At 42.1% G+C, this 17453-nt stretch overlaps 1 protein-coding gene across 2 annotated transcripts in view; it reads right to left on the bottom strand.

Annotated features, from left to right (window-relative positions):
* Window positions 1-12188: 12188 nt before the first annotated feature.
* The window catches only part of LOC135558323 (guanine nucleotide-binding protein G(olf) subunit alpha), a 173231-nt gene continuing 167966 nt past the window's right edge, over window positions 12189-17453 (bottom strand). For both annotated transcript variants that reach the window (XM_064992062.1, XM_064992063.1), the window contains exons 9-11: window positions 13819-13949; window positions 13143-13210; window positions 12189-12920 (exon numbers count right to left, since the gene is read on the bottom strand). In XM_064992062.1, the coding sequence (XP_064848134.1) occupies window positions 12774-12920; window positions 13143-13210; window positions 13819-13949 (346 nt within the window). In that variant the 3' untranslated portion in view covers window positions 12189-12773. The remainder of the gene's footprint in view (window positions 12921-13142; window positions 13211-13818; window positions 13950-17453) is intronic.

The following is a 17453-nucleotide window of genomic DNA, read 5'->3' as shown; positions in this document are numbered from 1 at the left end:
CACATTATATAGACTAGAGACTAGACACACTATAGAGACTAGAGACTAGACACACTATATAGACTAGACACATTGTATAGACTAGAGACTAGACACATTGTATAGACTAGAGACTAGACACACTACAGAGACTAGACACACTACAGAGACTAGACACACTACAGAGACTAGACACATTGTATAGACTAGAGACTAGACACATGATATAGACTAGAGACTAGACACATTATTTAGACTAGACACATTATATAGACTAGAGACTAGACCTCATTATATAGACTAGAGACTAGACACATTATATAGACTAGAGACTAGACACACTATAGAGACTAGAGACTAGACACACTATATAGACTAGACACATTGTATAGACTAGAGACTAGACACACTATATAGACTAGAGACTAGACACATTATATAGACTAGACACATTATATAGACTAGAGACTAGACACACTATATAGACTAGAGACTAGACACACTATAGAGACTAGAGACATTATATAGACTAGCGACTAGACACATTATATAGACTAGAGACACTATAGAGACTAGACACACTACAGAGACTAGACACATTGTATAGACTAGAGACTAGACACATTATATAGACTAGACACATTATATAGACTAGAGATTAGACACATTATATAGACTAGAGAATAGACACATTATATAGACTAGAGACTACACACTATAGAGACTAGAGACTAGACACATTGTATAGACTAGAGACGAGACACACTATAGAGACTAGACACACTATATAGACTAGAGACGAGACACATTATATAGACTAGAGACTAGACACATTGTATAGACTAGAGACGAGACACACTATAGAGACTAGAGACTAGACACACTATATAGACTAGAGACGAGACACATTATATAGACTAAACACATTGTATAGACTAGAGACTAGACACACTATAGAGACTAGAGACTAGACACATTATATAGACTAGAGACTAGACACATTATATCGACTAGAGACACTATAGAGACTAGACACACTACAGAGACAAGACACATTGTATAGACTAGAGACTAGACACATTATATAGACTAGAGACTAGACACATTATATAGACTAGAGACTAGACACATTATTTAGACTAGACACATTATATAGACTAGAGACTAGACACACTATAGAGACTAGAGACTAGACACACTATATAGACTAGAGACTAGACACATTATATAGATTAGACACATTATATAGACTAGAGACTAGACACACTATAGAGACTAGACACATTATATAGACTAGAGACATTATATCGACTAGAGACACTATAGAGACTAGACACACTACAGAGACAAGACACATTGTATAGACTAGAGACTAGACACATTATATAGACTAGAGACTAGATACATTATATAGACTAGAGACTAGACACATTATTTAGACTAGACACATTATATAGACTAGAGACTAGACACATTATATAGACTAGAGACTAGACACACTATATAGACTAGATACTAGACACACTATATAGACTAGAGACTAGACACATTATATAGACTAGACACATTATATAGACTAGAGACTAGACACATTATATAGACTAGAGACTAGACACATTGTATAGACTAGAGACTAGACACACTATATAGACTAGACACATTATATAGACTAGAGACTAGACACACTATAGAGACTAGACACATTATATAGACTAGAGACTAGACACATTATATAGACTAGAGACAAGACACACTATATAGACTAGAGACTAGACACATTATATAGACTAGAGACTAGACACATTATATAGACTAGAGACTAGACACATTATATAGACTAGAGACTAGACACACTATAGAGACTAGACACAATATATAGACTAGAGACTAGACACACTATAGAGACTAGACACATTATATAGACTAGAGACTAGACACACTATAGAGACTAGAGACTAGACACACTATAGAGACTAGAGACTAGACACACTATAGAGACTAGAGACTAGACACACTATATAGCCTAGAGACTAGACACATTATATAGACTAGACACATTATATAGACTAGAGACTAGACACACTTATATTATATAGACTAGAGACAAGACACACTATATAGACTAGAGACTAGACACATTATATAGACTAGAGACTAGACACATTATATAGACTAGAGACATTATATAGACTAGAGACTAGACACACTACAGAGACTAGACAAATTGTATAGACTAGAGACTAGACACATGATATAGACTAGAGACTAGACACATTATTTAGACTAGACACATTATATAGACTAGAGACTAGACCTCATTATATAGACTAGAGACTAGACACATTATATAGACTAGAGACTAGACACACTATAGAGACTAGAGACTAGACACACTATATAGACTAGACACATTGTATAGACTAGAGACTAGACACATTGTATAGACTAGAGACTAGACACACTACAGAGACTAGACACACTACAGAGACTAGACACACTACAGAGACTAGACACATTGTATAGACTAGAGACTAGACACATGATATAGACTAGACACATTATATAGACTAGAGACTAGACCTCATTATATAGACTAGAGACTAGACACATTATATAGACTAGAGACTAGACACACTATAGAGACTAGAGACTAGACACACTATATAGACTAGACACATTGTATAGACTAGAGACTAGACACACTATATAGACTAGAGACTAGACACATTATATAGACTAGACACATTATATAGACTAGAGACTAGACACACTATATAGACTAGAGACTAGACACACTATAGAGACTAGAGACATTATATAGACTAGCGACTAGACACATTATATAACCTAGAGACAAGACACACTATAGAGACTAGACACATTATATAGACTAGAGACTAGACACATTATATAACCTAGAGATAAGACACACTATAGAGACTAGACACATTATATAGACTAGAGACTAGACACATTATATAGACTAGAGACTAGACACATTATATAGACTAGAGACACTATAGAGACTAGACACACTACAGAGACTAGACACATTGTATAGACTAGAGACTAGACACATTATATAGACTAGACACATTATATAGACTAGAGATTAGACACATTATATAGACTAGAGAATAGACACATTATATAGACTAGAGACTACACACTATAGAGACTAGAGACTAGACACATTGTATAGACTAGAGACGAGACACACTATAGAGACTAGACACACTATATAGACTAGAGACGAGACACATTATATAGACTAGAGACTAGACACATTGTATAGACTAGAGACGAGACACACTATAGAGACTAGAGACTAGACACACTATATAGACTAGAGACGAGACACATTATATAGACTAAACACATTGTATAGACTAGAGACTAGACACACTACAGAGACTAGACACACTACAGAGACTAGACACATTGTATAGACTTGAGACAAGACACACTATATAGACTAGAGACGAGAAACATTATATAGACTAGAGACTAGACACATTGTATAGACTAGAGACGAGACACATTATATAGACTAGACACATTATATAGACTAGAGACTAGACACATTAAATAGACTAGAGACTAGACACATTGTATAGACTAGAGACACTATATAGACTAGACACATTATATAGACTAGAGACTAGACACATTATATAGACTAGAGACTAGACACATTATATAGACTAGAGACTAGACACACTATAGAGACTAGAGACTACACACAGTGGTAGGGAGGCGAGCAGGCCAGAGGTGGATGAACGCAGTGACTAGAGACTAGACACACTATAGAGACTAGACACACTATAGAGACTAGAGACTAGACACATTATATAGACTAGAGACACTACAGAGACTAGAGACTACACACATTATATAGACCACCAGAGGTGGATGAACGCAGTGCCTAGAGACTAGAGACTAGACAGACTATAGAGACTAGACACACTATAGAGACTAGACACATTATATAGACTAGAGACTAGACACATTATATAGACTAGAGACTAGACACACTACAGAGACTAGAGACTAGACACATTATATAGACAAGAAACATTATATAGACTAGAGACTAGACACATTGTATAGACTAGAGACTAGACACATTATATAGACTAGAGACTAGACACACTACAGAGACTAGAGACTAGACACATTATATAGACTAGAGACTAGACACATTATATAGACTAGAGACTAGAAACATTATATAGACTAGACACATTATAGAGACTAGAGACTAGACACATTATATAGACTAGAGACTAGAAACATTATATAGACTAGACACATTATATAGACTAGAGACTAGAAACATTATATAGACTAGACACATTATATAGACTAGAGACTAGACACATTATATAGACTAGAGACTAGAAACATTATATAGACTAGACACATTATATAGACTAGAGACTAGACACATTATATAGACTAGAGACGTTATATAGACTAGAGACTAGACACGTTATATAGACTAGACACGTTATATAGACTAGAGACTAGACACATTATATAGACTAGACACATTATATAGACTAGAGACTAGACACATTATATAGACTAGACACACTATATAGACTAGAGACTAGACACATTATATAGACTAGAGACTAGACACATTATATAGACTAGAGACTAGACACATTATATAGACTAGAGACTAGACACATTATATAGACTAGACACATTATATAGACTAGAGACTAGACACATTATATAGACTAGAGACTAGAAACATTATATAGACTAGACACATTATATAGACTAGAGACTAGACACATTATATAGACTAGAGACTAGACACGTTATATAGACTAGAGACTAGACACATTATATAGACTAGAGACTAGACACATTATATAGACTAGAGACTAGACACATTATATAGACTAGACACACTATATAGACTAGAGACTAGACACGTTATATAGACTAGACACATTATATAGACTAGAGACTAGACACATTATATAGACTAGACACATTATATAGACTAGAGACTAGACACATTATATAGACTAGAGACTAGACACATTATATAGACTAGACACATTATATAGACTAGAGACTAGACACATTATATAGACTAGAGACTAGACACGTTATATAGACTAGAGACTAGACACATTATATAGACTAGAGACTAGACACATTATATAGACTAGACACACTATATAGACTAGAGACTAGACACATTATATAGACTAGAGACTAGACACATTATATAGACTAGAGACTAGACACGTTATATAGACTAGAGACTAGACACATTATATAGACTAGAGACTAGACACATTATATAGACTAGACACACTATATAAACTAGAGACTAGACACATTATATAGACTAGAGACTAGACACATTATATAGACTAGACACACTATATAGACTAGAGACTAGACACATTATATAGACTAGAGACTAGAAACATTATATAGACTAGACACACTATATAGACTAGAGACTAGACACATTATATAGACTAGAGACTAGAAACATTATATAGACTAGACACATTATATAGACTAGAGACTAGACACATTATATAGACTAGAGACTAGACACGTTATATAGACTAGAGACTAGACACATTATATAGACTAGAGACTAGACACATTATATAGACTAGACACACTATATAGACTAGAGACTAGACACGTTATATAGACTAGACACATTATATAGACTAGAGACTAGACACATTATATAGACTAGACACATTATATAGACTAGAGACTAGACACATTATATAGACTAGAGACTAGAAACATTATATAGACTAGACACATTATATAGACTAGAGACTAGACACATTATATAGACTAGAGACTAGACACGTTATATAGACTAGAGACTAGACACATTATATAGACTAGAGACTAGACACATTATATAGACTAGACACACTATATAGACTAGAGACTAGACACATTATATAGACTAGAGACTAGACACATTATATAGACTAGAGACTAGACACACTATAGAGACTAGACACACTATAGAGACTAGACACACTATAGAGACTAGACACACTATATAGACTAGAGACTAGACACATTATATAGACTAGAGACTAGACACACTATAGAGACTAGACACACTATAGAGACTAGACACACTATAGAGACTAGACACACTATATAGACTAGAGACTAGACACATTATATAGACTAGAGACTAGACACACTATAGAGACTAGACACACTATAGAGACTAGACACACTATATAGACTAGAGACTAGACACACTATATAGACTAGAGACTAGACACATTATATAGACTAGAGACATTATATAGACTAGAGACTAGACACATTATATAGACTAGAGACTAGACACACTATAGAGACTAGAGACTAGACACACTATAGAGACTAGAGACTAGACACATTATATAGACTAGAGACATTATATAGACTAGACACACTATAGAGACTAGAGACTAGACACATTATATAGACTAGAGACATTATATAGACTAGAGACTAGACACACTATATAGACTAGAGACTAGACACATTATATAGACTAGAGACTAGACACACTATAGAGACTAGACACACTATAGAGACTAGACACACTATAGAGACTAGACACACTATAGAGACTAGAGACTAGACACATTATATAGACTAGAGACTAGACACACTATAGAGACTAGACACACTATATAGACTAGAGACTAGACACACTATATAGACTAGAGACTAGACACATTATATAGACTAGAGACATTATATAGACTAGAGACTAGACACATTATATAGACTAGAGACTAGACACACTATAGAGACTAGAGACTAGACACACTATAGAGACTAGAGACTAGACACATTATATAGACTAGAGACATTATATAGACTAGAGACTAGACACACTATAGAGACTAGAGACTAGACACATTATATAGACTAGAGACTAGACACATTATATAGACTAGAGACTAGACACACTATAGAGACTAGAGACTAGACACACTATAGAGACTAGACACATTATATAGACTAGAGACATTATATAGACTAGAGACTAGACACACTATAGAGACTAGACACATTATATAGACTAGAGACATTATATAGACTAGAGACTAGACACACTATATAGACTAGAGACTAGACACATTATATAGACTAGACACATTATATAGACTAGAGACTAGAGACATTATATAGACTAGAGACTAGACACACTACACATTTTTTTCTGTCCCCAGCAACAAGTCCACTGGGTCAGAGAATGGGTGGTTACCATGCCAACAGCTCCAGCCAGTCCCCACTTAGCACAGCTGTCAGTTCAACGTGTAGTTTTGATTTACATGTTGTCGAGTTGTCATCGTTGTTGCATCCTCATCATCTCATGGATATTTAGGTGGGTTGAAATGATGTGGAAACCGCGTTGATTCAACCAGCTCTTGCTTTAACAGCCATTTCCTAGTAACTCATGTTCCTCTTGGTGCATCGGGAGGCATAACACTGACTCTCTCTCCTCTCACACACTGATTCTCTCTCCTCTCACACACCGACTCTCTCTCCTCTCACACACAGATTCTCTCTCCTCTCACACACCGACTCTCTCTCCTCTCACAAACTGACTCTCTCTCTTCTCACTCACTGACTCTCTCTCCTCTCTGTCTTACACTCTCACACTATCTCTCTCTGACTCGCACTCTCACACACTATCTCTCTCTGACTCGCACTCTCACACACTCTCTCTCTGACTCGCACTCTCACACACTCTCTCTCTGACTTGCACTCTCTCTGACTCGCACTCTCACACACTCCCTCTCTCTGACTCGCACTCTCACACACCGACTCGCACACACTCTCTGACTCGCACACTCTCTCACGGACTCTCTCTCTCACACGGACTCTCTCTCTCACACACACACACACACACACACTGACACACATCATTAAACATGTATACTTTGTACATATATATTTATATAGACCTATAAATTTACATGTACATACATTTATAAAAGGTAACAACTTAGGTACATACACTCGCTCTCTTCCGTCATCATCATCACACACAATGTGACTCACTCTCTCTCCTCTCATACACTCGCTCTCTTCCTTCATCATCATCATCATCATCACACACAATGTGACTCTGTGAGTCTATCTTCCTTATAGGCACACGCTCACAGACATCATACATGTACAAATTCTCAGACATACTTCATCGTATTGAAAAAGAGTTGGTTCCTATTCAAACAACAACAACACCAGGTTGCAATGTTGGACACTTTCAATGAATCTCCAATGTTTTTTTTTTTTTTTTTTTTTTACTCTCTTTAAAGCTGTGAAATTAAAACATTTATAAAAGGAGAAAAACTGTGTGTGTGTGTGTGTGGGTGGGGGGGGGGCATGGTTTGAGTCCCATATGGCAGCCTACTTCCCATACAGGGCACTAATTTAGAGTCCTATGGGTCCTGGTCTATAGTAGTGCACTATATAGGGAATAGGCTGTGATCTGTGACGCGGCCATTCGCTGCAACATCTCATCTTCCTTAGCGCAGGTCAGTGGTTCGTTTGCATAATGTATACAGGTTTTAGGAATTGTATCCCTCTTGTTTAGTTTTGTTTTCACTAAACAACATTTCCTTCTATTCTTTTTTTTATTTATAAAGCAGAAACCCTGTAAAGAGAGAAAGCGTAGTCTCTAAAACACCGCAGAGAGTCGGTCACTGCTGCATGTGTTGTTGTTAGAGAGGGTTGTTGACATCAAGCTGTACAACGCAGGTCAAGGGGTCAAAAAACATACTTAATTCCCAGCACAATGTACAGGTACAGCCATAATCAAGGCACAAAAATCTACAAGTAGATTTGTTTTTCTTTCAATAAAGTAGTTGTACAAAATACTATGACATTTTACAGTCTGTACAGGATAAATCAAGAAGCCTTGTTCAGTTCAGTACAAGTATTTTAAGAAAAAAAACAATAATGACTACATGTTCTCTCTTGCCCCTCTGCCCTCTGTCAAAGAAGAAGTGCCCCCCCTCTCCTCTATCATAGATGTGCCCCCCCTCCTCTGTCATAGATGTGTCTCCCCTCCTCTGTCATAGATGTGTCTCCCCTCCTCTGACATAGATGTGTCACCCCCTCCTCTGACATAGATGTGCCCCCCCTCCTCTGTCATAGATGTGTCCCCCCTCCTCTGTCATAGATGTGCCCCCCTCCTCTGTCATAGATGCCCCCATCCTCTGTCATAGATGTGTGTCCCCCTCCTCTGTCATAGATGTGTGTCCCCCTCCTCTGTCATAGATGTGTCCCCCCTCCTCTATCATAGATGTGCCCCCTCCCTCTGTCATACATGTTCACCCCCTCTATCATGCATGTGTGTCCCCCTCCACTCTCATACATGTTTCCCCCCCTCCTCCATCATACATGTGTCCCCCCTCCTCCATCATACATGTGTCCCCCCCTCCTCTATCATAGATGTGTCCCCCCTCCTCTATCATAGATGTGCCCCCCCTCCTCTGTCATAGATGTGTCCCCCCCTCCTCTGTCATAGATGTGCCCCCCCTCCTCTGTCATAGATGCCCCCCATCCTCTGTCATAGATGTGTGTCCCCCTCCTCTGTCATAGATGTGTCCCCCTCCTCTGTCATAGATGTGTCCCCCCTCCTCTATCATAGATGTGCCCCCTCCCTCTGTCATACATGTTCCCCCCTCTATCATGCATGTGTGTCCCCCTCCACTCTCATACATGTTCCCCCCCCCCCCTCCATCATACATGTGTCCCCCCCTCCTCCATCATAGATGTGTCCCCCCTCCTCTATCATAGATGTGCCCCCCCTCCTCTATCATAGATGTGTCCCCCCTCCTCTGTCATAGATGTGTGTCCCCCTCCTCTATCATACATGTGTCCCCCCTTCCTCTGTCAAAGATGACCCTCCGTCATAGATGTCCCCCCATCTGTTATAGATGTCCCCCCTAAATATATTGTATACAGTTGAAGTCGGAAGTTTACATACACTTAGGTCGGAGTCATTAAAACCCGTTTTTCAACCACTCCACAAATTTCTTGTTTACAAACTATAGTTTTGTCAAGTCAGTTAGGACATCTACTTTGTGCAAGACACAAGTCATTTTTCCAACAATTGTTTACAGACAGATTATTTCACTTATAATTCATTGTGTCACAATTCCAGTGGGTCAGAAGTTTACATACACTAAGTTGACTTTGCCTTTAATCAGCTTGGAAAATTCCAGACAATGATGTAATGGCTTTAGAAGCTTCTGATAGGCTAATTGACATTATTTGTGTCAATTGGAGGTGTACCTGTGGATGTATTTCAAGTCCAACCTTCAAACTCAGTGCCTCTTTGCTTGACATCATGGGAAAATCTAAAGAAATCAGCCAAGACCTCAGAATTGTTTTTGTAAACCTCCACAAGTCTGGGTCATCCTTGGGAGCAATTTCCAAACGCCTGAAGGTACAACATTCATCTGTACAAACAATATTACAATTATTATAAACACCGTGGGACCACGCAGCCGTCATACGGCTCAGGAAGGAGACGCGAAACCTCTGGTCTGATGAAACAAAAATAGAACTGTTTGGTCATAATGACCATCTTTATGTTAGGAGGAAAAAGGGGGAGGCTTGCAAGCCGAAGAACACCACCCCAACAGTGAAGCACGGGGGTGGCAGCATCATGTTGTGGGGGTGCTTTGCTGGTGGAGGGACTGGTGCACTTCACAAAATAGATGGCATCATGAGGCAGGAAAATTATGTGGATATATTGAAGCAACATCTCAAGATATCAATCAGGAAGTCAAAGCTTGGTCGCAAATGGGTCTTCCAAATGAACAATGGCCACAAACATACTTCCAAAGTTAGGTATTGGAGTGGCCATCACAAAGCCCTGACCTCAGCCTACAGAACAATTGTGGGCAGAACTGAACAAGTGAGTGCAAGCAAGGAGACCTACAAACCTGACTCAGTTACACCAGCTCTGTCAGGAGGAATGGGACAGAATTCTCCCAACTTATTGTGGGAAGCTACCCGAAACGTTTGACCAAAGTTACACAATTTAAAGGCAATGCTACAAAATACTAATTGAGTGTATGTTTAACTTCTGACCCACTGGGAATGTGATGAAAGAAATAAAAGCTGAAATAAATCATTCTGACATTTCACATTCTTAAAATAAAGTGGTGATCCTAGCTGACCTAAGACAGGGGAATTTTGGGATTAAATGTCAGGAATTGTGAAAAACTGAGTTTAAATGTGTTTGGCTAAGGTGTATGTAAACTTCCGACTTCAACTCTAGAAAGGATGGTTGTTGTTGACAGATTAGTCAGTGTGTTAGTTGTTGTTCCTTTGAGGGCGAGGTCATCGCGAGGCAGAAAGCAGTGACAGAGGTGAAGGTGCAGAGTTCAGTCCCCTTTCCATTCTTCATTAAGTCGTTCATTCCTTTCCGTTCTGGCTCGCACTTGTCCCCCCCTCCTTTCTCTCTACCACCATTCTGTATCAGTCCTTCAAGACCTCACACACCAGGAGGCCACTTGTCCCCCCCCCACCCCCCCAGTCCAGAGGACGGAGTGCACCCCACACACCAGGAGGCCACTTGACCCCCCCCCCCCAGTCCAGAGGAGGGAGTGCACCCCACACACCAGGAGGCCACCTGTCCCCCCCCCCCCGTCCAGAGGAGGGGGTGCACCCCACACACCAGGAGGCCACCTGTCCCCCCCCCCCAGCCCAGAGGAGGGGGTGCACCCCACACACCAGGAGGCCACCTGTCCCCCCCCCCCCCCCCCCCAGTCCAGAGGAGGGAGTGCACCCCACACACCAGGAGGCCAAAGTCTCTCCATCCTTTAGTCCACCTGCAACACTAGACAGTGTAAAACAGAGTTATAAATATTGTGATGCTACATTGTGTTTATATTTCCTCAAAAAACAAGGTATTAAGCAACCGGATACAAAAGTGCATTCTCTCTTTGTCTTCGTCTTGTCTCGTCCTCCTCCCTCTCTCCATCATCACGTTGTCTGTCAGAGAGGAGAAGTAGAAGGATCGCTCTGATGGGGGGCGGGGGGGGGTCAGGGGGTGATGCCAGCTCCAACTTGCAGGTGACTGCTTCTACGCTGAGGTCTTGTAGGGGAGGGGGGTCTCTTCTCAAACGGACACACCGACACTGCCTCTAAACTGAGGTCTTGCTGGGGAGAGGGGGGAGGGGTCTCTTCTCACATCCAAACATCACCACCTGCCCAGCTACCCAGTCCAGCCCAGTTCAGTCCAGTCCAATGACAGAACAGAATGTGAGAAGGAGGAGGAGTCAGCCTCAGGCTTAGTGGAATGTTACAAATCCAATCAAGGCCTTCAAGAGAGAAAAAGAGAAACGCCCAGAACGTATTGTTTTCCTTCCTTCCCATCAGTGAAAAGGATGAGACCGTCTCCAACAAAAGGTTTTTCAAAAAGAGGGAAAATAGGATGACAGACTTCAGTAGTAATTCATAGAGGGTCGGGGGACAGGGGCGGGGGACAGGGGCGGGGGACAGGGTCGGGGGACAGGGTCGGGGGACAGGGTCGGGGGACAGGGTCGGGGGACAGGGTCGGGGGACAGGGTCGGGGGATAGGGGCGGGGGACAGGGGCGGGGGACAGGGGCGGGGGACAGGGGCGGGGCGTTTTTTTGGGTTGAGGATGCAGAATGGTTGAATAAAATCCCAGAAGGCTTGATGGAGCTGTGTGTGTATGTGTGTGTGTGTGTGTGTGTGTTTGCGTCTGTACTGTGTGTGTCTGTCCATCCCATCACAAGAGTTCGTACTGCCTCAGATGCATCCTCTGGATGATATCTCGACAGTCGTTGAAGACTCTCCTGATGTTCTCCGTGTCCACAGCGCAGGTGAAGTGGGGGTAGCAGTAGTGTCTGCCATCTCCACTGGCTGTGCTGATCCTCTGGGGACGGGAGGAAGAGCAGGTTAGATTAGTGTAGGGTTATCCACAAGAGTCAAGCATTAAAAAAAAAAAACTATTAAAAGTGGATTTTAAAGCTACAGTCTGTGTATTGTTACATCAATGTTAGGACAGTTTGAACAAAACTGGTAGCCATTTTGTGGTTATTCAAATCCCAGACTGTAGCTTTAAACAGACATTTCAATAGTAATATTGAATAGTTACCAGGAACTCGTCTCGGATGAAGAACTTAGCTCTTGTTACTTTTGGGTCTTCACCAGGTTCAGGAGTCGCTGTAGAACAGAGACAGAAACTGTTATTGTAAAACAGAGACAGAGTAGCTGTAAAACAGAGACAGACAGAAACTGTTATTGTAAAACAGAGACAGAGTTGCTGTAAAACAGAGACAGACAGAAACTGTTATTGTAAAACAGAGACAGAGTTGCTGTAAAACAGAGACAGACAGAAACTGTTATTGTAAAACAGAGACAGAGTTGCTGTAAAACAGAGACAGACAGAAACTGTTATTGTAAAACAGAGACAGAGTTGCTGTAAAACAGAGACAGAGTGGTGTAGGATGGTGGGTTTAACGTGATGTGGTGGAGCTACCTACCTTCGTTGGGGATGGTGTGGGTTAACGTGATGTGGTGGAGCTACCTACCTTCGTTGGGGATGGTGTGGGTTAACGTGATGTGGTGGAGCTACCTACCTTTGTTAGGGATGGTGTGGGTTAACGTGATGTGGTGGAGCTATCTACCTTCGTTGGGGATGGTGTGGGTTAACGTGATGTGGTGGAGCTACCTACCTTCGTTGGGGATGGTGTGGGTTAACGTGATGTGGTGGAGCTACCTACCTTCGTTGGGGATGGTGTGGGTTAACGTGATGTGGTGGAGCTACCTACCTTCGTTGGGGATGGTGTAGCGAGAATATTCCGGAAAGTAGTCTTCGATTTTGGATTTCCCAGCTAATACTTTCTCGGCCAACATGTCCTGCTTGTTCAGAAACAATATGACCGATATGGTGCGTAACCACCTGGAAATAAATACACAGATCAGCATTAGAATGGTACAGTATGGTTGAGCCCATACAATTTTTATTTTTTATTTTACCTTTATTTAACCAGGCAAGTCAGTTAAGAACAAATTCTTATTTTCAATGACGGCCGAGGAACAGTGGTTTAACTGGTCTAGGAACAGTGGGTTAACTGGCCTAGGAACAGTGGGTTAACTGGCCTAGGAACAGTGGGTTAACTGGTCTAGGAACAGTGGGTTAACTGGTCTAGGAACAGTGGGGTTAACTGGTCTAGGAACAGTGGGTTAACTGGCCTAGGAACAGTGGGTTAACTGGCCTAGGAACAGTGGGTTAACTGGCCTAGGAACAGTGGGTTAACTGGTCTAGAAACAGTGGGTTAACTGGCCTAGGAACAGTGGGTTAACTGGCCTAGGATCAGTGGGTTAACTGGCCTAGGAACAGTGGGTTAACTGGCCTAGGAACAGTGGGTTAACTGGCCTAGGAACAGTGGGTTAACTGGTCTAGGAACAGTGGGTTAACTGGTCTAGTGGGTTAACTGGTCTAGGAACAGTGGGTTAACTGGTCTAGGAACAGTGGGGTTAACTGGTCTAGGAACAGTGGGTTAACTGGCCTAGGAACAGTGGGTTAACTGGCCTAGGAACAGTGGGTTAGCTGGTCTAGTGGGTTAACTGGTCTAGGAACAGTGGGTTAACTGGCCTAGGAACAGTGGGTTAACTGGCCTAGGAACAGTGGGTTAACTGGCCTAGGAACAGTGGGTTAACTGGTCTAGGAACAGTGGGTTAACTGGCCTAGGAACAGTGGGTTAACTGGTTTAGGAACAGTGGGTTAACTGACCTAGGAACAGTGGGTTAACTGGCCTAGGAACAGTGGGTTAACTGGCCTAGGAACAGTGGGTTAACTGGCCTAGGAACAGTGGGTTAACTGGCCTAGGAACAGTGGGTTAACTGGTCTAGGAACAGTGGGTTAACTGGTCTAGAAACAGTGGGTTAGCTGCCTGTTCAGGGGCAGAACGACAGATCTGTACCTTGTCAGCTGGGGGATTTGAACTTGCAACCTTCCAGTTACTAGTCCAACAATACCAGGAGAGTGGGTTCAATTCCCCGGAACCATCCAAACGTGACTAAACACATGTATGACTAAGTGTCTGACATACGGTATGTTTTATTTCTAATAAAGTGTTAAAAGTGTCCACACCCCCCTTGGCGGTTGATTCTGTTGCATTACAACCTGTCATTTACATTTATAGGGATTTCATGTAATGGACACAAAGATAGTTCAAATTGGTGAAGTGAAATGTAAAAAAAAAAAAAAAAAATGAAAAGAAATAAACGGAGAAGTGGTGTGTGTGTGTTCTCCCCCTTTGCTATGAAGTGGTGTGTGTGTGTTCTCCCCCTTTGCTATGAAGTGGTGTGTGTGTGTTCTCCCCCTTTGCTATGAAGTGGTGTGTGTGTTCTCCCCCTTTGCTATGAAGTGGCGTGTGTGTGTTCTCCCCTTTGCTATGAAGTGGCGTGTGTGTTAACCCCTTTGCTATGAAGTGGTGTGTGTGTGTTCTCTGGTTTGCTATGAAGTGGTGTGTGTGTGTGTTCTCCCCTTTGCTATGAAGTGGTGTGTGTGTGTTCTCCCCTTTGCTATGAAGTGGTGTGTGTGTGTTCTCCCCCTTTGCTATGAAGTGGTGTGTGTGTGTTCTCCCCCTTTGCTATGAAGTGGTGTGTGTGTGTTCTCCCCTTTGCTATGAAGTGGTGCGTGTGTGTTCTCCCCTTTGCTATGAAGTGGTGTGTGTGTTCTCCCCTTTGCTATGAAGTGGTGTGTGTGTGTTTTCCCCCTTTGCTATGAAGTGGTGTGTAACTGTGTTCTCCCCTTTGCTATGAAGTGGTGTGTGTGTTCTAGTCCCCTTTGCTATGAAGTGGTGTGTGTGTTCTCCCCTTTGCTATGAAGTGGTGTGTGTGTTCTCCCCTTTGCTATGAAGTGGTGTGTGTGTGTTCTCCCCTTTGCTATGAAGTGGTGTGTGTGTGTGTTCTCCCCCTTCGCTATGGAGTGGTGTGTGTGTGTTCTCCCCCTTCGCTATGACGTGGTGTGTGTGTGTTCTCCCCCTTCGCTATGACGTGGTGTGTGTGTGTTCTCCCCTTTGCTATGAAGTGGTGTGTGTGTGTTCTCCCCTTTGCTATGAAGTGGTGTGTGTGTTCTCCCCTTTGCTATGAAGTGGTGTGTGTGTGTTCTCCCCCTTTGCTATGAAGTGGTGTGTTTTCTCCCCTTTGCTATGAAGTGGTGTGTGTGTGTGTTCTCCCCCCTATGAAGTGGTGCGTGTGTGTTCTCCCCTTGCTATGAAGTGGTGTGTGTGTTACTCCCCTTTGCTATGAAGTGGTGTGTGTGTGTTCTCCCCTTTGCTATGAAGTGGTGCGTGTGTGTTCTCCCCTTTGCTATGAAGTGGTGTGTGTGTTCTCCCCTTTGCTATGAAGTGGTGTGTGTGTGTTCTCCCCCTTTGCTATGAAGTGGTGTGTGTGTGTTCTCCCCCTTTGCTATGAAGTGGTGTGTGTGTTCTCCCCTTTGCTATGAAGTGGTGTGTGTGTGTTCTCCCCCTTTGCTATGAAGTGGTGTGTGTGTTCTCCCCTTTGCTATGAAGTGGTGTGTGTGTGTGTTCTCCCCCTTTGCTATGAAGTGGTGTGTGTGTGTTCTCCCCCTTTGCTATGAAGTGGTGTGTGTGTGTTCTCCCCCTTCGCTATGAAGTGGTGTGTGTGTGTTCTCCCCCTTTGCTATGAAGTGGTGTGTGTGTGTTCTCCCCCTTTGCTATGAAGTGGTGTGTGTGTGTTCTCCCCCTTTGCTATGAAGAGGTGTGTGCGTGTTCTCCCCCTTTGCTATGAAGTGGTGTGTGTGTGTTCTCCCCCTTTGCTATGAAGTGGTGTGTGTGTGTGTTCTCCCCCTTCGCTATGAAGTGGTGTGTGTGTGTTCTCCCCTTTGCTATGAAGTGGTGTGTGTGTGTTCTCCCCTTCGCTATGAAGCCTCTAAATAAGATCTGGTGCAAACAATTACCTTCAGAAGACACGTCATTAATTAAATAAAGTCCAACTGTGTGCCATCTAAGTGTCACATGATCTGTCACATGCTCTCAGTATATATACACCTGTTCTGAAAGGCCCCAGAGTCTGCAACACAACTAAGCAAGGGGCACCATGAAGACCAAGGAGCTCTCCAAACAGGTCCGGGGACAAAGTTGTGGAGATCTGGCTGTGTCGGGTGGAGATTATAACAGAACATGGCCAAGATGTTCAAATGTTCATAAATGACCAGCATGGTCGAATAATAATAATCACAGTGGTTGTCGAGGGTGCAGCAAGTCAGCACGTCAGGAGTAAATGTCAGTTGGCTTTTCATAGCCGAGCATTCAGAGTATCTCTACCGCTCCTGCTGTCTCTAGAGTTGAAAACAGCAGGTCTGGGACAGGTAGCAGGTCTGGGACAGGTAGCACGTCTGGGACAGGTAGCACGTCTGGGACAGGTAGCACGTCTG

The sequence above is a fragment of the Oncorhynchus masou genome, chromosome 17 (genome assembly GCF_036934945.1).
Source record: "Oncorhynchus masou masou isolate Uvic2021 chromosome 17, UVic_Omas_1.1, whole genome shotgun sequence".
NCBI classification, from domain to species: domain Eukaryota; kingdom Metazoa; phylum Chordata; class Actinopteri; order Salmoniformes; family Salmonidae; genus Oncorhynchus; species Oncorhynchus masou.
Note: the sequence above shows the minus strand (reverse complement) of the source record. Positions and strands in the feature narration are given on the sequence as shown.